This window comes from Desmodus rotundus, chromosome 3 (assembly GCF_022682495.2).
Source record: "Desmodus rotundus isolate HL8 chromosome 3, HLdesRot8A.1, whole genome shotgun sequence".
In the NCBI taxonomy this organism is placed as follows: domain Eukaryota; kingdom Metazoa; phylum Chordata; class Mammalia; order Chiroptera; family Phyllostomidae; genus Desmodus; species Desmodus rotundus.
Window position 1 is genome coordinate 190,667,659 of NC_071389.1, and position 14,610 is coordinate 190,682,268.

The 14,610-nt window shown below is 49.6% G+C and overlaps 1 protein-coding gene across 6 annotated transcripts in view; it reads left to right on the top strand.

The window, feature by feature from the left end:
• ABTB3 (ankyrin repeat and BTB domain containing 3) overlaps positions 1-14,610 on the top strand; it is a 255,024-nt gene that overhangs the window by 208,963 nt on the left and 31,451 nt on the right. For 3 of the 6 annotated variants that reach the window (XM_053922006.1, XM_053922010.1, XM_053922011.1), the window contains exons 5-9: positions 7,400-7,565; positions 9,816-9,905; positions 11,822-11,923; positions 13,781-13,874; positions 13,987-14,122. In XM_053922006.1, coding sequence (XP_053777981.1) covers positions 7,400-7,565; positions 9,816-9,905; positions 11,822-11,923; positions 13,781-13,874; positions 13,987-14,122 — 588 coding nt within the window. The remainder of the gene's footprint in view (positions 1-7,399; positions 7,566-9,815; positions 9,906-11,821; positions 11,924-13,780; positions 13,875-13,986; positions 14,123-14,610) is intronic. The other 3 variants (XM_053922008.1, XM_053922007.1, XM_053922009.1) reach the window with 3 other exon arrangements.

The window sequence follows — 14,610 nt, forward strand, 5'->3', positions numbered from 1 at the left end:
CTCACCTAGGTCCCCATCTTCTAGAAATCCAGTCTATGTCTGTATCCCACACCCCATGTTCTCTCGGTCCGTGCCATCTTCAAAGAGTGCCTCCAGCATGGCCAGAAAAGATTCATATTCTCGTCATTCCTCACTGAAACCTTACCGCATAGGTACTGCTGTCCCATTTTATAGATGAGCAAGTGGAGGCCTGGAGAGAGATGGGGCGGCTTGCCCAGTGTGATACTGCGAGGGAATATGCTGTGTTGGCTTGTACTTCAACACCAGTGAATTTTCTAGCCGCCCCTCAGTGAGTTTCTGAGTGTCCAGGTAAATGAAATCAGCACTGTTGTCTGCTCCTGAATGTCATAAATCTCGCCAGGGTGCCCACAGAGAGAGATGGGAGGCTGGCAGCTTGATCCTTAATTACTGTTTTGAGTTAGTGCTGTTGTCTCATTTTTCTCCCCTGAGCATCTGCATTTTCAATTACTTAGTCACCTACGTAGCCAAACAGTTTGCTTAGCATCCTTCTCTGTGACAGCCCGGGAGGGTGAGGCCCTTGTGCGGCTCACTTGCTGCTGGACTCCAGCACCTAATGCAGGGCCTGGCCTGTAGCTGGCGCTCACACGTGGAAGTGAATGGATCTTGGCCCTTCCCTTTGCCTCTGAGCCTCTTCAGGGCAGAAACCTCATCCTGTTGGCCTCTTGAGTCCCCAGTGTGTGGTACGTAGCAGACATTTGGTAACGCCGGGTTCTGTGGAATTGGGCTGGGACAGTGTGGGAACACACACAAACCCAAGCCTTACTTAAGCCTGCACTTTGAGAGGGGACAGCTCTGGGATGAAATGGAAGGAGGAGGAGCCCAGTGACTTTAGGGCAAGATACTTAACCCCTCTCGGGCTCTGTTTCCTCATCTATGAAATGGGGGTGCTGAAACCTGCCTTTTGGGGTCCCTATGAAGGTTTAAGGAAGACGGGAGCATGGACTCAGGAGTCAGCCTGCCTGGATTGAATGCCGGCCCCCCTACCTATGAGCTGTGTGACCCTGGGCAAGGGACACAACCTCCATGCCTCGGGGTTTTCACCTGTGGAATGAAGAGAACAGGGCCCAGTGCACAGGGTGCTTTCGAGGGTAAGGTGGGCCGTTACATGGGGAATGCTTGGTACATGGAAAGCTATTGAAAAGCGTCAGGCGCTATTATTATTATTAAACTATAGCGTGTTAGAGAAACTGTCAGTACTCCTTTGTCTCTAATTATTGCTAACATTTCTATTCTGTTCCAAGGCAACCAATCTGCCCACTAGCCTTGGGAATCTAAATCATGGGTCGCGAGGGCCCAAGGAGCAGAGTGGGGCTGCCTCCCTGACTCATAGTCGCCCCCGGGACAGCCAAGCACCTCAGCCCGCGTCCTGCAGCAGTGGGCTCCGGCATCTTCCTTGTGCGCAGGGCAAGCGTCCCCCCTACACACAGCCCCCTGGCTGACCCCAGGTGGCTGTCTCTGAGGGGCTCTGTCCCAGGTTGCCAGCCTGCTGGTGAGACCCGGACGAAGGAGAAGAGAAACGCATGGAAAGGGAAGTGAGGAGCCAAGGGAGCAACAGCGGAGCTGTCATAAGGCCCGGCAAGTGACCGCAGCCAGGGCTGGGCTCAGAGGGGCCAGGCTCCAGAACTGCTTGGGGACAAGAAGACCTGCTGGGCACTGGCCGTTTGTGCGGTTGGAGGGTGAGGGGACAGAGGGACTTCCAGATGGCCTGATTAAATCCCTGAGAAGAAGACCTACAATTAGAAAATAATGGCACAGTAATAAGTTTGCATTTCACGTATTGGGCAACTATTGCGGCCGTCTGTGCTGAGCGGTTCCAGTGGAGGATCCGCCTTAATCTTCTCAGAAACAGATAGTTGTCAGGCATGTTTTGCAGATGGGAAACAAGCAGAAGCTTGGAGAGTTTAGGTTACCTTTCAGAGGTGGCAAGTAAGAGCCAGACAGGGATGTGAACTTGGGACTGGGCTTTGTCTGCTGTCGGGTGCCCAGACTCCGGTGTCACACACTCAGGCCGAGCCTCACTTTCCTTGCCAATAGAACGGGAGTAATCATAACAACAAGGGCCCCTTCAAGGAGAGGATCGGGTGAAGGGCTGGAAAGGGAGCACTCCGCACAGCGCCTGGTACCTGATGAGCCTGCCAAAAAGGGTTGGTTTTTTATCTCTGATGAGGAAGGTCGTGGTGTGGGAACTGTGTAGGCCTTTGGGGGCGCAGATCCAGAGCCATGCGTGAGGAATCCCTTTGAAGCCCAGAAATTGCCAGCACATCACCGAGAACTGGGCTGTGCAGAGCAGTAGTAGGACAGACTCTGGAGCCAGACTGCCTCTGCTCAAACCCTGACTCCTACTTACTAGCTGCCTGACAAGGAGCAAGTTCGTTAACTCCTTTGTGCCCCGTTCCCCTTATCTGTACAATAGGTTAATAATAATAATTCCTTCCTCATAGGGTTATGAGAATTAAACAAGTTAATATTTGTAAAATGTTCATAACATGCCTGGTACACGGTGAGTGCTACGTATCTGTTAAATAAGTAAAACATGTAATGTTAGTGTTGCTATTTCCCACGTGAGAACAGTAAGTGAGATTAAGGCACCTGTACGGCGTTTCCCTGTGAGTACAGGTTCCAAGCAGAGGGAGGAACCCAGGCGGCCTGGCTGCCGAGCCTGCACGCTCATCCGCACCAGTCACCTGGGGAAGTGCGCAGGGAGCCTGGGAGCTGCCGGTTTCCCGAGCCAGTGGAGTCAGCATTGGTCCTGCGGGTGGAGGGCGAAGGAGAGGCTGGAAGCCTGGCTGGGCAGGGCCTCCGAACCCTGATAGGCTCTTCCTTTTCTTGCATGTTGGACTGCTCCAGAAACTGTGCTTTCATCAAGCGTGACCCCCATTCACCCACCCTCCCCACCCCCCGTCATCACTTAGCGTGCTTGCAAAACCCTCTGAGGGCCAGCATCTCCACACGGGGAAAGGATCCGCCTTTATCCTGGTGGAATGTGTTAGACGTGGTGTCTAATTGGAGATCTTAAGAAGTGCTTTTACTGCCATGTTCATTTATTTTTAATTTCTTTCTTTTATTCATTTTAGAGAGAGGGGAGGAGAGGGAGGAAGAGGGGGAGAAACAATGATGTGAGAGAGACACATTGATCCATTAGTTGCTGCTTGTACACGCCCCACCTAGGCATGTGGCCTGACCAGGACTTGAACCGGTGACCTTTCATTCTGTGGGACAGTGCCCAACCAACTGAGCTACACTGGCCAGGGCACTATAATGTTGCTTAGTCTCTGTGTGTCTGTATTTGCTTCTTTCAAATAGAGTATATTCTCTCCAAACAGTGTGCACCTAACTTTGTGATTTATAATGGGTATGGTATGAAATCTCTAACATTGATTGAGAGCTGTGTGCTAAATTCTGTACTCCTCTATGCACTGGACGTGGAAATTTAATCCACACCCACAATCTTAGGAGGAAAGTTTTATGACTAAACTCATTTTACAGATGGGAGAACTCAGCAACAAAGAGGTTAAGTCACTTGCCCTAAGATCACAAAGCCACAAAGCCGCAGAGCTGGGAACCAGAGATCATGCTTACAACTTCTATGCTAGCTTTAAAAATTAACAAATGAATAAAAGGTTTCTGAAGCCTCACCAGCTTGCCTTCGTCACTCAGAGTGCATCAGCTCCCGCCGCCACACCAGCTCCTCCCCAGGGGAGAAGAGGAAGCAATGGGTCCCTCTCTGTGCTCAGGCCTATGGGCCTCCTGGGAAACATCTTTCTGAAGTCACGCTCCTGCCATGGTGGAAGCTTTGAGCCAGTCTCTCAGGGCTGGGACCCTTGAGAAATCAGAGAAATTGACCACCTTAGGGGCTCACCTCTTACTTTAATTGATCCGATTTTTTTATAGCATCTCTGAAAGCCACTCGAAGGGAAAACCACCGAGGTGATCACCTTCTGATGAAGCCCCAGGTAGCTGGCTTAATAGATTTCTGCATAAGTAAGTCCTGCACTTAGAAGGACACGCTCATTTGTCCAGGCCACAGGGGAGCCATTGGTCCTCAGTGGCAGATCCTTTGGAGACTTTCCAGAACAAACAAATGGAGCTCTGAGTTGTGTTTACAGGAATGCTGCAGGAATTAAGATTTTGTGGAGGTCAATTTTCTAACAAGCCCGGTTGGACACAAAGCCATAATTTATGGAAAATGTTTCTTACCTGCCTATCCATTTGCCTCCCTGGGCTGGTAAAATTCAGTAACAAGGACCATGACTTACTCTGTATGACCAAGGAATTCTTAATAGATGTTTCCTGGGACCTTAAGAATGAATGGTGGGTGGTGTGCATGGCTCACCCATCACTTACTGCTGTGTGCTCCCTGCGTAAGGACAGGCCCTGGAAGGTGCTAACGAGGGGAAGGATGAAAGTGGCCTGGAGATGGGCGTGGAGAGGGAGAGGAGCGCACCTCCTTTACTTGCACTGGTCAGAGAAGCCTTCCTCTCGACCTGACATTCAAGCTCATACTTGAGGGGTGGAAAGGAGCCAGCCCTGCAGATAATCAGGGGAAGGGCATTCCAAGGAGAGGGAACAGCAGGAGCTAAGTCCTCAAGGCAGGAAAGATCTTGGCCTGTTGAAGGGACAGAAAAGGGGTGTTGCCGGTGTAGAGGGAGGGAGGAAGGGAAGGGCTGGAGGGCAGGGTGGGATCCTGCAGGCCCTGCATGGGGAGCTGGAGTCTAGTCTCCTTACACAGGAAGGCATTGGAAGGTTTTGAGCAGGGGCGGAGCATGGTCTTGTCTATATTTTAAGCACCTACCTTATGGGCTTGTTGTAAAAATCACGCGAATTAATACATAGAAAGAGCTTAGATTTCCATAGTACGTATTCAATAAATGTTAGCTTCCTATAACAATTTTTATCATCATCATCTTAGCTACAGTAATTTTCTTGCCATTTGTCTCTTTCTAATTAAAATCAAGGATCTCGATCTCTGGTAAACACTTCTGATGGCCTTGGAATTATCTGTTCAGAAGTCTGGGAGCTCAGGGAACACAGGGTCAGTCGGGTCTGTGTCTCCCTCCTCCTAGCCCCCTTGCATGGTGCCCACACACAGTAGGTGCTTGGTAACATGTATCCAGTCACATGGAATTAAGCTTGACTCCAGAAAAAAAATGCCTAGTTGAGAGAATCAATCAAGCATTGAAGATAGCAGACAGCAAATAGGACATTGCAAACTCAGTGACAGTGACAATTCACAGCATCTTTGCTCCCAAGAAGGAGGCTCTTGATTTCACAGCCCCATTCCATGCCCCAGAAGTTCTAACTGAGGATGCTGATGCCTAGAATCCCTCCGCCCTCCCCCACCACCTGGGGAGCTCTCAGGCTTCCCTGGAGAGTTTTCCAGCAACACTGGGGCCAATCTTGGAGTCCAGAGTCCTGGTCAACTAGGGGCCCCTAAATACCTTTCTTAGTTCTTCCCTGGGCTCCCATACACATAGGCCCTGGGAGGCTGACGACACTGAGTTCCCGAAGCATGCATGCAGACCAGACCCTGTACCAACACCCAGCTCAGGGTTCTCAGGACAGTGTCTTCACTGCATCAGCTCCCCCTCGTGGCCAGAAGCAAACACCTAGTGTCTCCTGTTGAGAGCCTGACATATCCTATCTACCCCGGGGTTTTTATTTCAGGACAGTCTTGGGCCAAGGCTGCTCTGTCAGCAGAGACGAATGATATATCAGGAACCCAGTGAAGGGTCAAGTATACACACATCCCACCCACTTCCTGAGGCTCTTCGTGGTTCACCCCTCAGGTGCTCCCCCCAGACCCCCTCATTACTGCTGAGCAGCAGTCTTAGTACCTTAAACTTTCTAGAAATAGCCCCTATCATTTCCTCCAAGGATAAGACAGAAGGTAATCCCCTCACACGTATATTTAATCCTTCCAAGTGGGTTCATCAGAGGCAGGAGCAGAGCCAGGAATGCTGAACGCCCAGCTCCCTCCCTCAGTTTCCAGTCTGAATTAGCAGGAGGAGGGGTGGGAAGAGGCATGAGATGGTGCTGACTGCTGCTGATGCTAACGTGTGGTTCCCTAGCCTCGGGGCCATGAGTTAAGAAATGGGCACCTGCATGTGGAGAAGTCAGAACCCATGACCTCCGCTCCATCCCAACGACCACAGCCTTCACTCAGGCCCTTGTCACTTCTCTCTGTCATCGGTGGCTTCTTCCGTCCACTCATCTAGTCCATTAGCCCTAACCTCTGGCTCCAACCTCTGGGGGTGGCTCCCAGAAACCCACCCTCCACTCTCTCCCAGAGTTGGCCACCCGACAATCCCAGTCCCCTGACTGCTTAAAAACCTTCCATGGCATTTAAGGGTAAGGTCTGGAGCCTTACAACTTGAGTCAAGTTCCCCTGCAATCTAGCCCGGCTCTCAGCTAGCACTCTGCCTGTGAGTGTAGGCTCCAGAAATACTGAAACCTTCATCGTTACCCTCACTTCACCTGCCATGTCTCAACTCCATACTTTTGCTCACATCAGCCCTGCTCCAAGGTCTTCTTCCCTCTCTCTTCCTATCATCTCCATTTTTAAGACACAGCTCAGGGGTCACCTCCCCCAGGAAGCCTTGCTGTATCCTCTAGGCTCTATTTGGTGCATGTCTCCAATCCCTCAGTCATTGCAGTTACCACATGGGGTTATAGCGGCCAGTGCCTTGCTCTATCCCCTTCCAGGCAGTGGGGCCCAGGGCAGGGACAATGACATGTTTAGCTTTGTGTCTTCAGCACTGAGAGCAGAGCTTGTCACAAACAGGTGCTCAATAAAATGCTTAGAGATTTGATACAGTAAGTGATGAGTTCAGTGTGAGATGGAAGTAACGTCCCGTACAAGCAGAGTTTCGTCACCTTCTGGAAACCATTGATTTTTCTCTCCACCCTTCCCTAACCTCTTGCTGTGACGGGGGCACAGGGTGACACAGTAGATACCCAGATGGGCTCTCCAGACTGCCGCGGTTCTCCCACTGCTTGCTGGCTGTGTGGCCTCCGGCAAGTCCTTTATCTGCGTCTGCTTCCCCATGGTTAAGAGAGAGGTCATAATAGTTCTTAATTCTTGGGGTTGTGTGGGATTGAATGAATTCACTCGTGTAAAGAGTTTAACATAGTGCCTAGCCCCTGGTAAACATTCAGTAAGTATTAGCCAATATGATACTTTGCTCAGCACGCTGTGAGAACAGAGGTCTGGACACACCCGCGGCAGTTATAAAGGACAAAGGGTCAAGACATCCAACTTTAACGGAAGCCTAGGAACAGGCAATGGACATAAAAAGCAAAGTTTCCTGGTGCTCCCTAACTCTTGCGGCCTTGCGGGACGGTCTCTGAGGAAGCTGCTGACCATCTCTCCCTTCCTTAGGGCTGATGACTGCTTTTTCGCTTCTCGGAAGCTGGACGCAGTGGCCATCGAAGCCAAGTTCAAGCAGGACCTGGGTTTCCGGATGCTGAACTGTGGGAGGACGGACCTGGTGAAGCAGGCGGTGTCTCTCCTGGGGCCTGATGGGATCAACACCATGAGCGAACAGGTATAGGGTCCCCTGAGTGTCTGAACACACACCCCCACCTTCACCATCAGCCCAGGCCCATGGCTAGATAGAAACAGCAGTCACTGGACAGAGGCGCCCCCTACTGGTGATGTAGGGTGCTTTTTTTTCTTTTTGCCTTTTTTTTTGTTTTAGTTTTAGTTTTTAAGATAAAAATACCCTTGTTCATCTTTACAGAAGTTGCACGTGATCGTTGCAGCTGAAATGGCAAATAGGGGAAAATAGGCCTATTCCAGAAAGTAAATAATGCCATCACCCGGATAACCATCATGTTTATATTTAGTATGTGTCCTTCAAGTTCTTTTTCCAGCATGGTTAAAATTAGTTCTCTGCCAGCCTGTTACTGCATCACAAAACAAGTCAAGGCAGGTTTTCACCAAACTTTCAGGGTATGTCTAAGAAACACAGAAGGCCTTCTGGGAGACCCTAGGAGGAACCTCGGAGATAGGCAGCTGTCCCCCAAGCCCCTGACAGTGAGGAACAGTGAAAGGCGTGTGGGTCTGCCAGTCAGGGAGGTGCCTGCGATGTGAGCCCCAGATGGAAAGCCACAAGGGACAGATGGAGCTGCTTCTCACATGGGCAGTTCACGCAAGCCAGTTCCAGGGGAGGGATAGCAGCTACTAATTTTCTTCAGCAATACCCCAAGCCCTGATACACACACAATTTGTACTATCTTTTTTTAAAAAATAGAAATGTATTATATCTTGTTTTTAATATTTTATCTAAAGATAATTCTTAATGTTATTAATTTTTTTTTAAGATTCCACTCATTCACTTCCAGAGAGAGGGGAAGGGAGGGAGAGAGAGAAGGAAAGAAACATCAATGTGTGGTTGCCTCTCACATACCCCCAACTGGGCACCTGGCCTGCAACCCAGGCATGTGCCCTGACTGGGAATCAAACCAGCGACTCTTTGATTCACAGGCCAGCGCTCAATCCACTGAGCCACACCTGCCGGGGCTATTAAGTATTTTTCATCCCTTTTAATGGCTACTCAAAATAGTCATATTATTTATTCAGTCAACCACACTTTAGTTGCTGGATATTTTATGTTGTTTATAGTTACTTATCTCACTAATGCTGAGCTAACTAAACTTACACACATCTTTGTTCGAATCCCTAATTATTTCATTGGGGAAATTCCTAAAAGTGGAAATAGCGGCTGGAAGTCATCAAGCCGTCTTAAGGTTTTTGATCTCATGTCACTTTTTCAGAGACTTTGTTTCCTTATACACCCTCCAACTGTATATGTGCTCCCCATTCATCTTTTACTGCCTGCCTGTTTTTCATTGGACCTTCACTCTCTTTCTCTGTTACTTAGAAGAGCTCTTTACATATTAGGCAGATAACCCTTTATCATAATGTGACAGATATGTCTCAATTTATTGCTTACCTTTTTAATTTTATTTGTTTTCAATGTTATATCCTTAATGCTATGATGATTTTCCTCTGTGATTTATTTTATTACTTTTATACCTAGATGTCTTTTATGGTTTTAATTTTGTCTCCATATCTCTAATCAAACTACAAATTATTTTAGTAGATGGTGCAAGATAAGGCTCTTCTTACTTGAATATTTCCCCCAATAGCCGCCTTCATAGCACTGTTTATTGAAAAATCCATCCCTGCCTTCTGTTGGTTGTGGCTCTGTTTGTCATGGGCAGGAGTCATGGGCAAATGTGGAATGTTTGAAAGCCATTCCTCATTCGCTTGCCTTTTGCTTGTAAATGATAACGTCCGCGATGGGGGTGTTACGCTCAGAGGCCCGTTTCCCTCAACACCGGCCAGCATCTCGTACAGAGTGAAGGTGACACTTGTTATATTGAGGAAGAGGAATGTCAAGGCAACGGTGTTTGTCAATTAGGAAGCTTAGGGGCTGAAGTTGCAGAATCCAGAAAGTTCCTGAGAGCTGTAAGTTGAAATCAACCATCTGCTTTAGCACACACTCTTAGGTCTATCGCACCCTAAGACAGGCAAACAAAAATCGTCCAACCTAAGCAACGATAAATGTGAAAAAGGCAATGTATGGTCTCCTCTTGGCCTCCATGTTGGTTTTTGAAATATGGAGGATCGTTACCTTGTGAGTCATAGGGCTGCTTTTTTTTTTTTAATGCTGGATTTTGACTACAAACATAGCCTCCTAAACAAAAGTAAGATTTTTCCGTTTGTTATCATCAAGTGACACAGCCACCTGGTAAACCTTCTCCGTTCTCTGGTTTCTAACTCACCGCAGGGCATGACCCCCCTGATGTACGCCTGCGTCCGTGGGGACGAGGCGATGGTTCAGATGCTGCTGGATGCCGGAGCTGACCTGAATGTGGAGGTGAGGGTGCAGAGGGCTGCAGGGCCCCTTGGCCTGGCAGTCCCCAGGGGAAGGCGAGCAAAGAGAGGGGGGCTTTTTCTCCCGAGAGCCGCTGCCAAGGGCAGGGCGCTCAGTCCAGCAAATTGGTCAGACCAGCTGATGGATCTCCTCCACCTGAGGCCCCAGCCCTACCAAACTGTAGGGAGCTGCCAGCACATGTGTTTCACTTGAGAACAACCGACAACACACCAGCGTTTCATTGGCTCAGTCTCTGACTCTTACTGCTAGTCCTCTCCTTCTGGGATCAGAGCAGAGAGAGCTCTCCTGAGCCAACAGCTTTTCCCTCTGCACAACGCAAAGCTGGACATGTCCCCAGGGCTGAGGCATAGCTCCCCCCCTCTGCCACCAAATCCCAATTGGCTCACCTGGTTGGCTGAGTTGAAGCCACAGGTCTTAACCCTAAGTTTCCTTGAGGTGGTGTGCTATAGCAGAAAGCTCTCCCTCACAGGCTTTAGAATTTGACACTGGGGCTCAAATTCTGTCACTATCTGCATCTTAGTGACTTGCTTTTGTGCTTGGGCAAGTGGTTTAACCTTTCTGGGCCTTGGTGTCCCCATCTGCAAAATGGGAGAGCGATCACACCCCCCTCAGAGAGTTGTCGGAAGAAATAGAGAGGACCTAGCATAAGTTTGAGGCTCAGGTAATGTTGGTTCCTTCCCTGCCAAGGCTTGTAATAGGTGGATCACACTTTTCTGACCATGTTCTATGCTGTGTTAAGACCCACGCTGTCCAGCAGCTGGATATTGGCAGCCTCGGAGATGGGAAGATTGGAATGCTACAATCCTAACTCAGCAACACTGGGAAACCTTTTTAGTTCAAAATTGGGTGCTCTTATAGTTTCAGTACTGTGGATTATTGGGGGAGGGGAGCTTTTTTGTTTGGTTTTGGGGGTTTTAGTGAGTTTTATATTCATCTGAGGAAAGCAGGCAATAACCATAGTTTGGAATCCATAACCATTTTTGATCCTACAAGTTTCAGGTATCAAGGATTTCCCCCCCATTATGAATCCCTAAGATCCGTGCAGACCCTACAAGGGCTCCTCAGCTTTGGGTCCTGGTGGGGTTCTCGGGTCCTCCCTAGCCCACCCCATGGCTCCCGGCCCAAGGCTTCCCCTGGCAGGTGATGCGTGAGTCAACTGCTCTGAATGAAATAGGCATCGCGGTGATATGGCCCCTGGAATATCTGGGAGAAGAACCATGTGCGGGTCCAGCCCTGCAGGACCCCAGCCTCCAGCTGTGCAGCCGCCTCTCTCATGGCCAGGGCTGTTTTGAGGCCCCAGTAGCAAAAGACCAGTATCAGATTGCTTATTCATGCTGTTCCCAGGGAAGTTTTTTATGCCCAGTTTCCAGAAACCTGAGGGTCTTTGTCAACCGGGAAGCCAGCAGAAGAGTGAAATAGGACAGTGTGGGTGAGCTGTGGCCAGATGGTGACATTCCCCCATCAGATGGTGGTGGTCTCCCCTGGCTCAAAAGCTTGAAGCAGACCTCCCCTTGCCTGCGGTTTGCTGCCACCGAGAATGTCCCGTAAAGTTGTGGGTGTAATGGCAGAGGCATCTCGTGCTGCCTGATGTCCTAGAGTTCTCAGAACCACTGCCTTTCCTTAAGCAGAAAGAGGAGACAGGCAGGTGAGCTGGCTTGAAGTAACCATCATTGCAGCTTCTCCAAGGCACTGTAGAGGCGGTCAGATTAAGTCATCCATTTAATTGTTTTCAAATGAGAAGCAAAGGCGTCCTTGCTCTTCACTACCCCTCATCACCAACACCTTCCAGGATGTCCTTTGTACATCTTTAGACCACGTGCCTGGCCACAGATAGGTCAGCTTTGCTAGTCGAAGTATTGTGAAGGTCACATTTTGAAAATAACTTCATTTGTTTATAGGTTGTCAGTACTCCTCATAAATATCCATCCGTCCACCCCGAGACCCGCCATTGGACGGCTCTGACTTTTGCTGTGTTGCATGGACATATTCCTGTAGTTCAGGTATCAATGTATTTCCCTATCCACATCTGACCTTTAATTTTACCTCTGCCATTATGCAAATCTGTACCTCTCCCAGCATGCATATTTGCTAAGACATTCATATTGGTTAATTACAATTAAATAGAGCACATTCATATCATATGAATGAAACTATTATATGTAATGATCTACATGGCCTGGCTTTAACCAATATGAAGTTATCACGCACTCTTATGCAGCCTCACACACAGAGTGGCCAACCTACGAAGTTGTTCCCAGTTGCTCGGGGGTCGGGCCTGAGCTACGATTTTGTGGATTGGTCCATTTTATATATCATAACATGAACATAAAACTTGGCTGGTGCGAGACCTTAGAACCTCCCCTTAGGTGTGACCCCAGTGTTTGTGTAGAGTCTGGTGGTTTCCAACCAGTGAAATGAAGCATCCCAGTCACAAAGGCAACAGTTCCAAAAGACACTTGCTTGGATACCACTTCTTAAGAATCAGATCCAGGGGATCTAGAACAGGGCCTTCACACGTGTTTGCTGAAACAGCTCCCCAAGCATGGAGAGACATCCTCATTCGAGCTCCTTTGGGCATATAAGTGTGTGTTGCTTGCACCTTTTCTGGCTGTGGTAGAGTGATATTTGGTGACTAGCCATCCAGAACATTCTAGATCTTGAACATGGTCTTTCCTCCATCAGAAAAGAGAGATCAGCATTCAGGTCTGTGACCACGCTTGACCCCATAGTGAGTGATCGGGAACATCAGGAGCTCACGTCCTTTTATGTGGTCCAAACCTCAGAGAATTAGCGCAGAGCAGGGAATTGTGTAAGAGGGACCATTGGAATTCCACAGGAGTCCTTTGTTGTTTCCTAGGTCGTAGGAATCCTGAAGACAGATCCAAAGTCATGTTCCAGGAAGTTGAGTGTGCGATGTGTCCCACTGAGACCTCGCTTCTTCCTGCACAGCGTCACACCCGGTCCACTCCTAATAAAGGAATCTAAGAAAGGAAGCGGTCACAGGGTGGCCTGGCAGAACAGATGCCATCCGTTAACATGCAGTGGCATCCCCAGCCTTTAAATCAGGAATAGGAGCAGCGGGCAGCCAAGCAAATCCAAACAGATGCCAGGCCTCCGCTCCACTGCAGGTGCATGAGTCGTGGGATGCCAAGGAGGCAGCCCCTTCTGGCTGTGCCCTTAGGGAGCCCATGGTGATGAAGAAAGCAGACTTCTCCCCACCCACTGCATTCCACATCAGCAACAGCACGCTCACTGTGTGTGAGATCTGGCATGGACAGAATCTCAGTTTTTAAAAAGCCCAGATATCTTAAGCAATGCATGGAATTAAGTCCTGTGAAGCAAAACTCACAGTAGAAGCTCATTCTGCCACTTATTCGTTGATCCCACTGGCCAGGAACTTAGCATTTGCTGACCTGACCTCAGAGCTATCCAGGGCGCTCTAGGAGGGGCTCTTGCCCTGGTTGGCCCAGCTGGTCTCCAAAGTGCTTCCGAACTATTGATTCTGTAGTTCTAAGCAACCACTTGAATGTTCTCCGACCCAAAAAGTGAGCCTTCCACCCCTCTGGTTCTATCTCAGTGCTTCCAGAAATGTTCATGTAAAGAGCCAATGTCTCCGACAGGCTCCCAGGTGATGCTGCTGCTGATCTGTGGACCACACTTTGAGTAGCCTCAGGTTCTAGAAACTACCAGAAGGTCCTAGTTCATCCTTGAGGTACAGTCACCCTCCCCCTGTGCGCGTGGTCACTGACCCAGAGGGAGAGCAGGAACACTGGCCGTGCACTGAGTCCACCAGTCTTTCGGACACCTCCTCACCGTGCGTGTCCTTTAAACATGTCCATGGCTGTCTTCCTCCACAGCTCCTCCTGGATGCTGGGGCCAAGGTGGAAGGCTCCGTGGAGCACGGCGAGGAGAACTACTCGGAAACGCCCCTGCAACTGGCAGCCGCCGTAGGTAAGGGTCGTGGTCCCCGCCTTGGCCAAGGGTCTACACCACCCCGGCCTTTGATGTGTCTGACTGTGTCTTTGCTTTATTCCCTTATAAAACCCCTTCTCTGGGCTTGCAGGCAATTTTGAGCTGGTTAGTTTGCTGTTGGAGCGTGGTGCGGACCCCCTGATAGGAACCATGTACAGGAATGGAATTTCTACAACCCCCCAGGGTGATATGAACTCTTTCAGCCAGGCCGCAGCACATGGACACAGGTAGGCTAGGATGGGCCAGAGCCACAAGGTCCCAAGTGGTGCTTGTTAAAAATGTAGATTCCCAGGCCTACCCCAGACCCGCTGCCTCTCTGGGTGTGGGGCCCAGAGGCAGTGCAGGCCCCAGCCCGGCCAGTGGCCCTCGCTGCCAGCCCTCTGCTGAGAGCCAGCTTCCTGAGGCACACGTCTACACAGACTGGCTCGTTCTGTCCCTTCCCAGCCAGCTTTCCCTGCACAGAGACTCACGCCTGGCCCGTGGGGGTCAGACCACATCCCCTCTCTGAAGTGAAATGAGGAGAATCCACCTTAATAAATCACCTTGTGTTGACTTCTCATCTACCATTCTTTCAGGATAATTTGCCATGTCGGGTTTTATTACACATGACCCCAAGTAAAGCAGATTCACTGGGGAGAATGCAGAGTTCTAGAGCCTTCTAGATACTCAAGGAACACACTTAGCTCTCCGTTGTCCTTGAAGAAGGCCTTCCCCA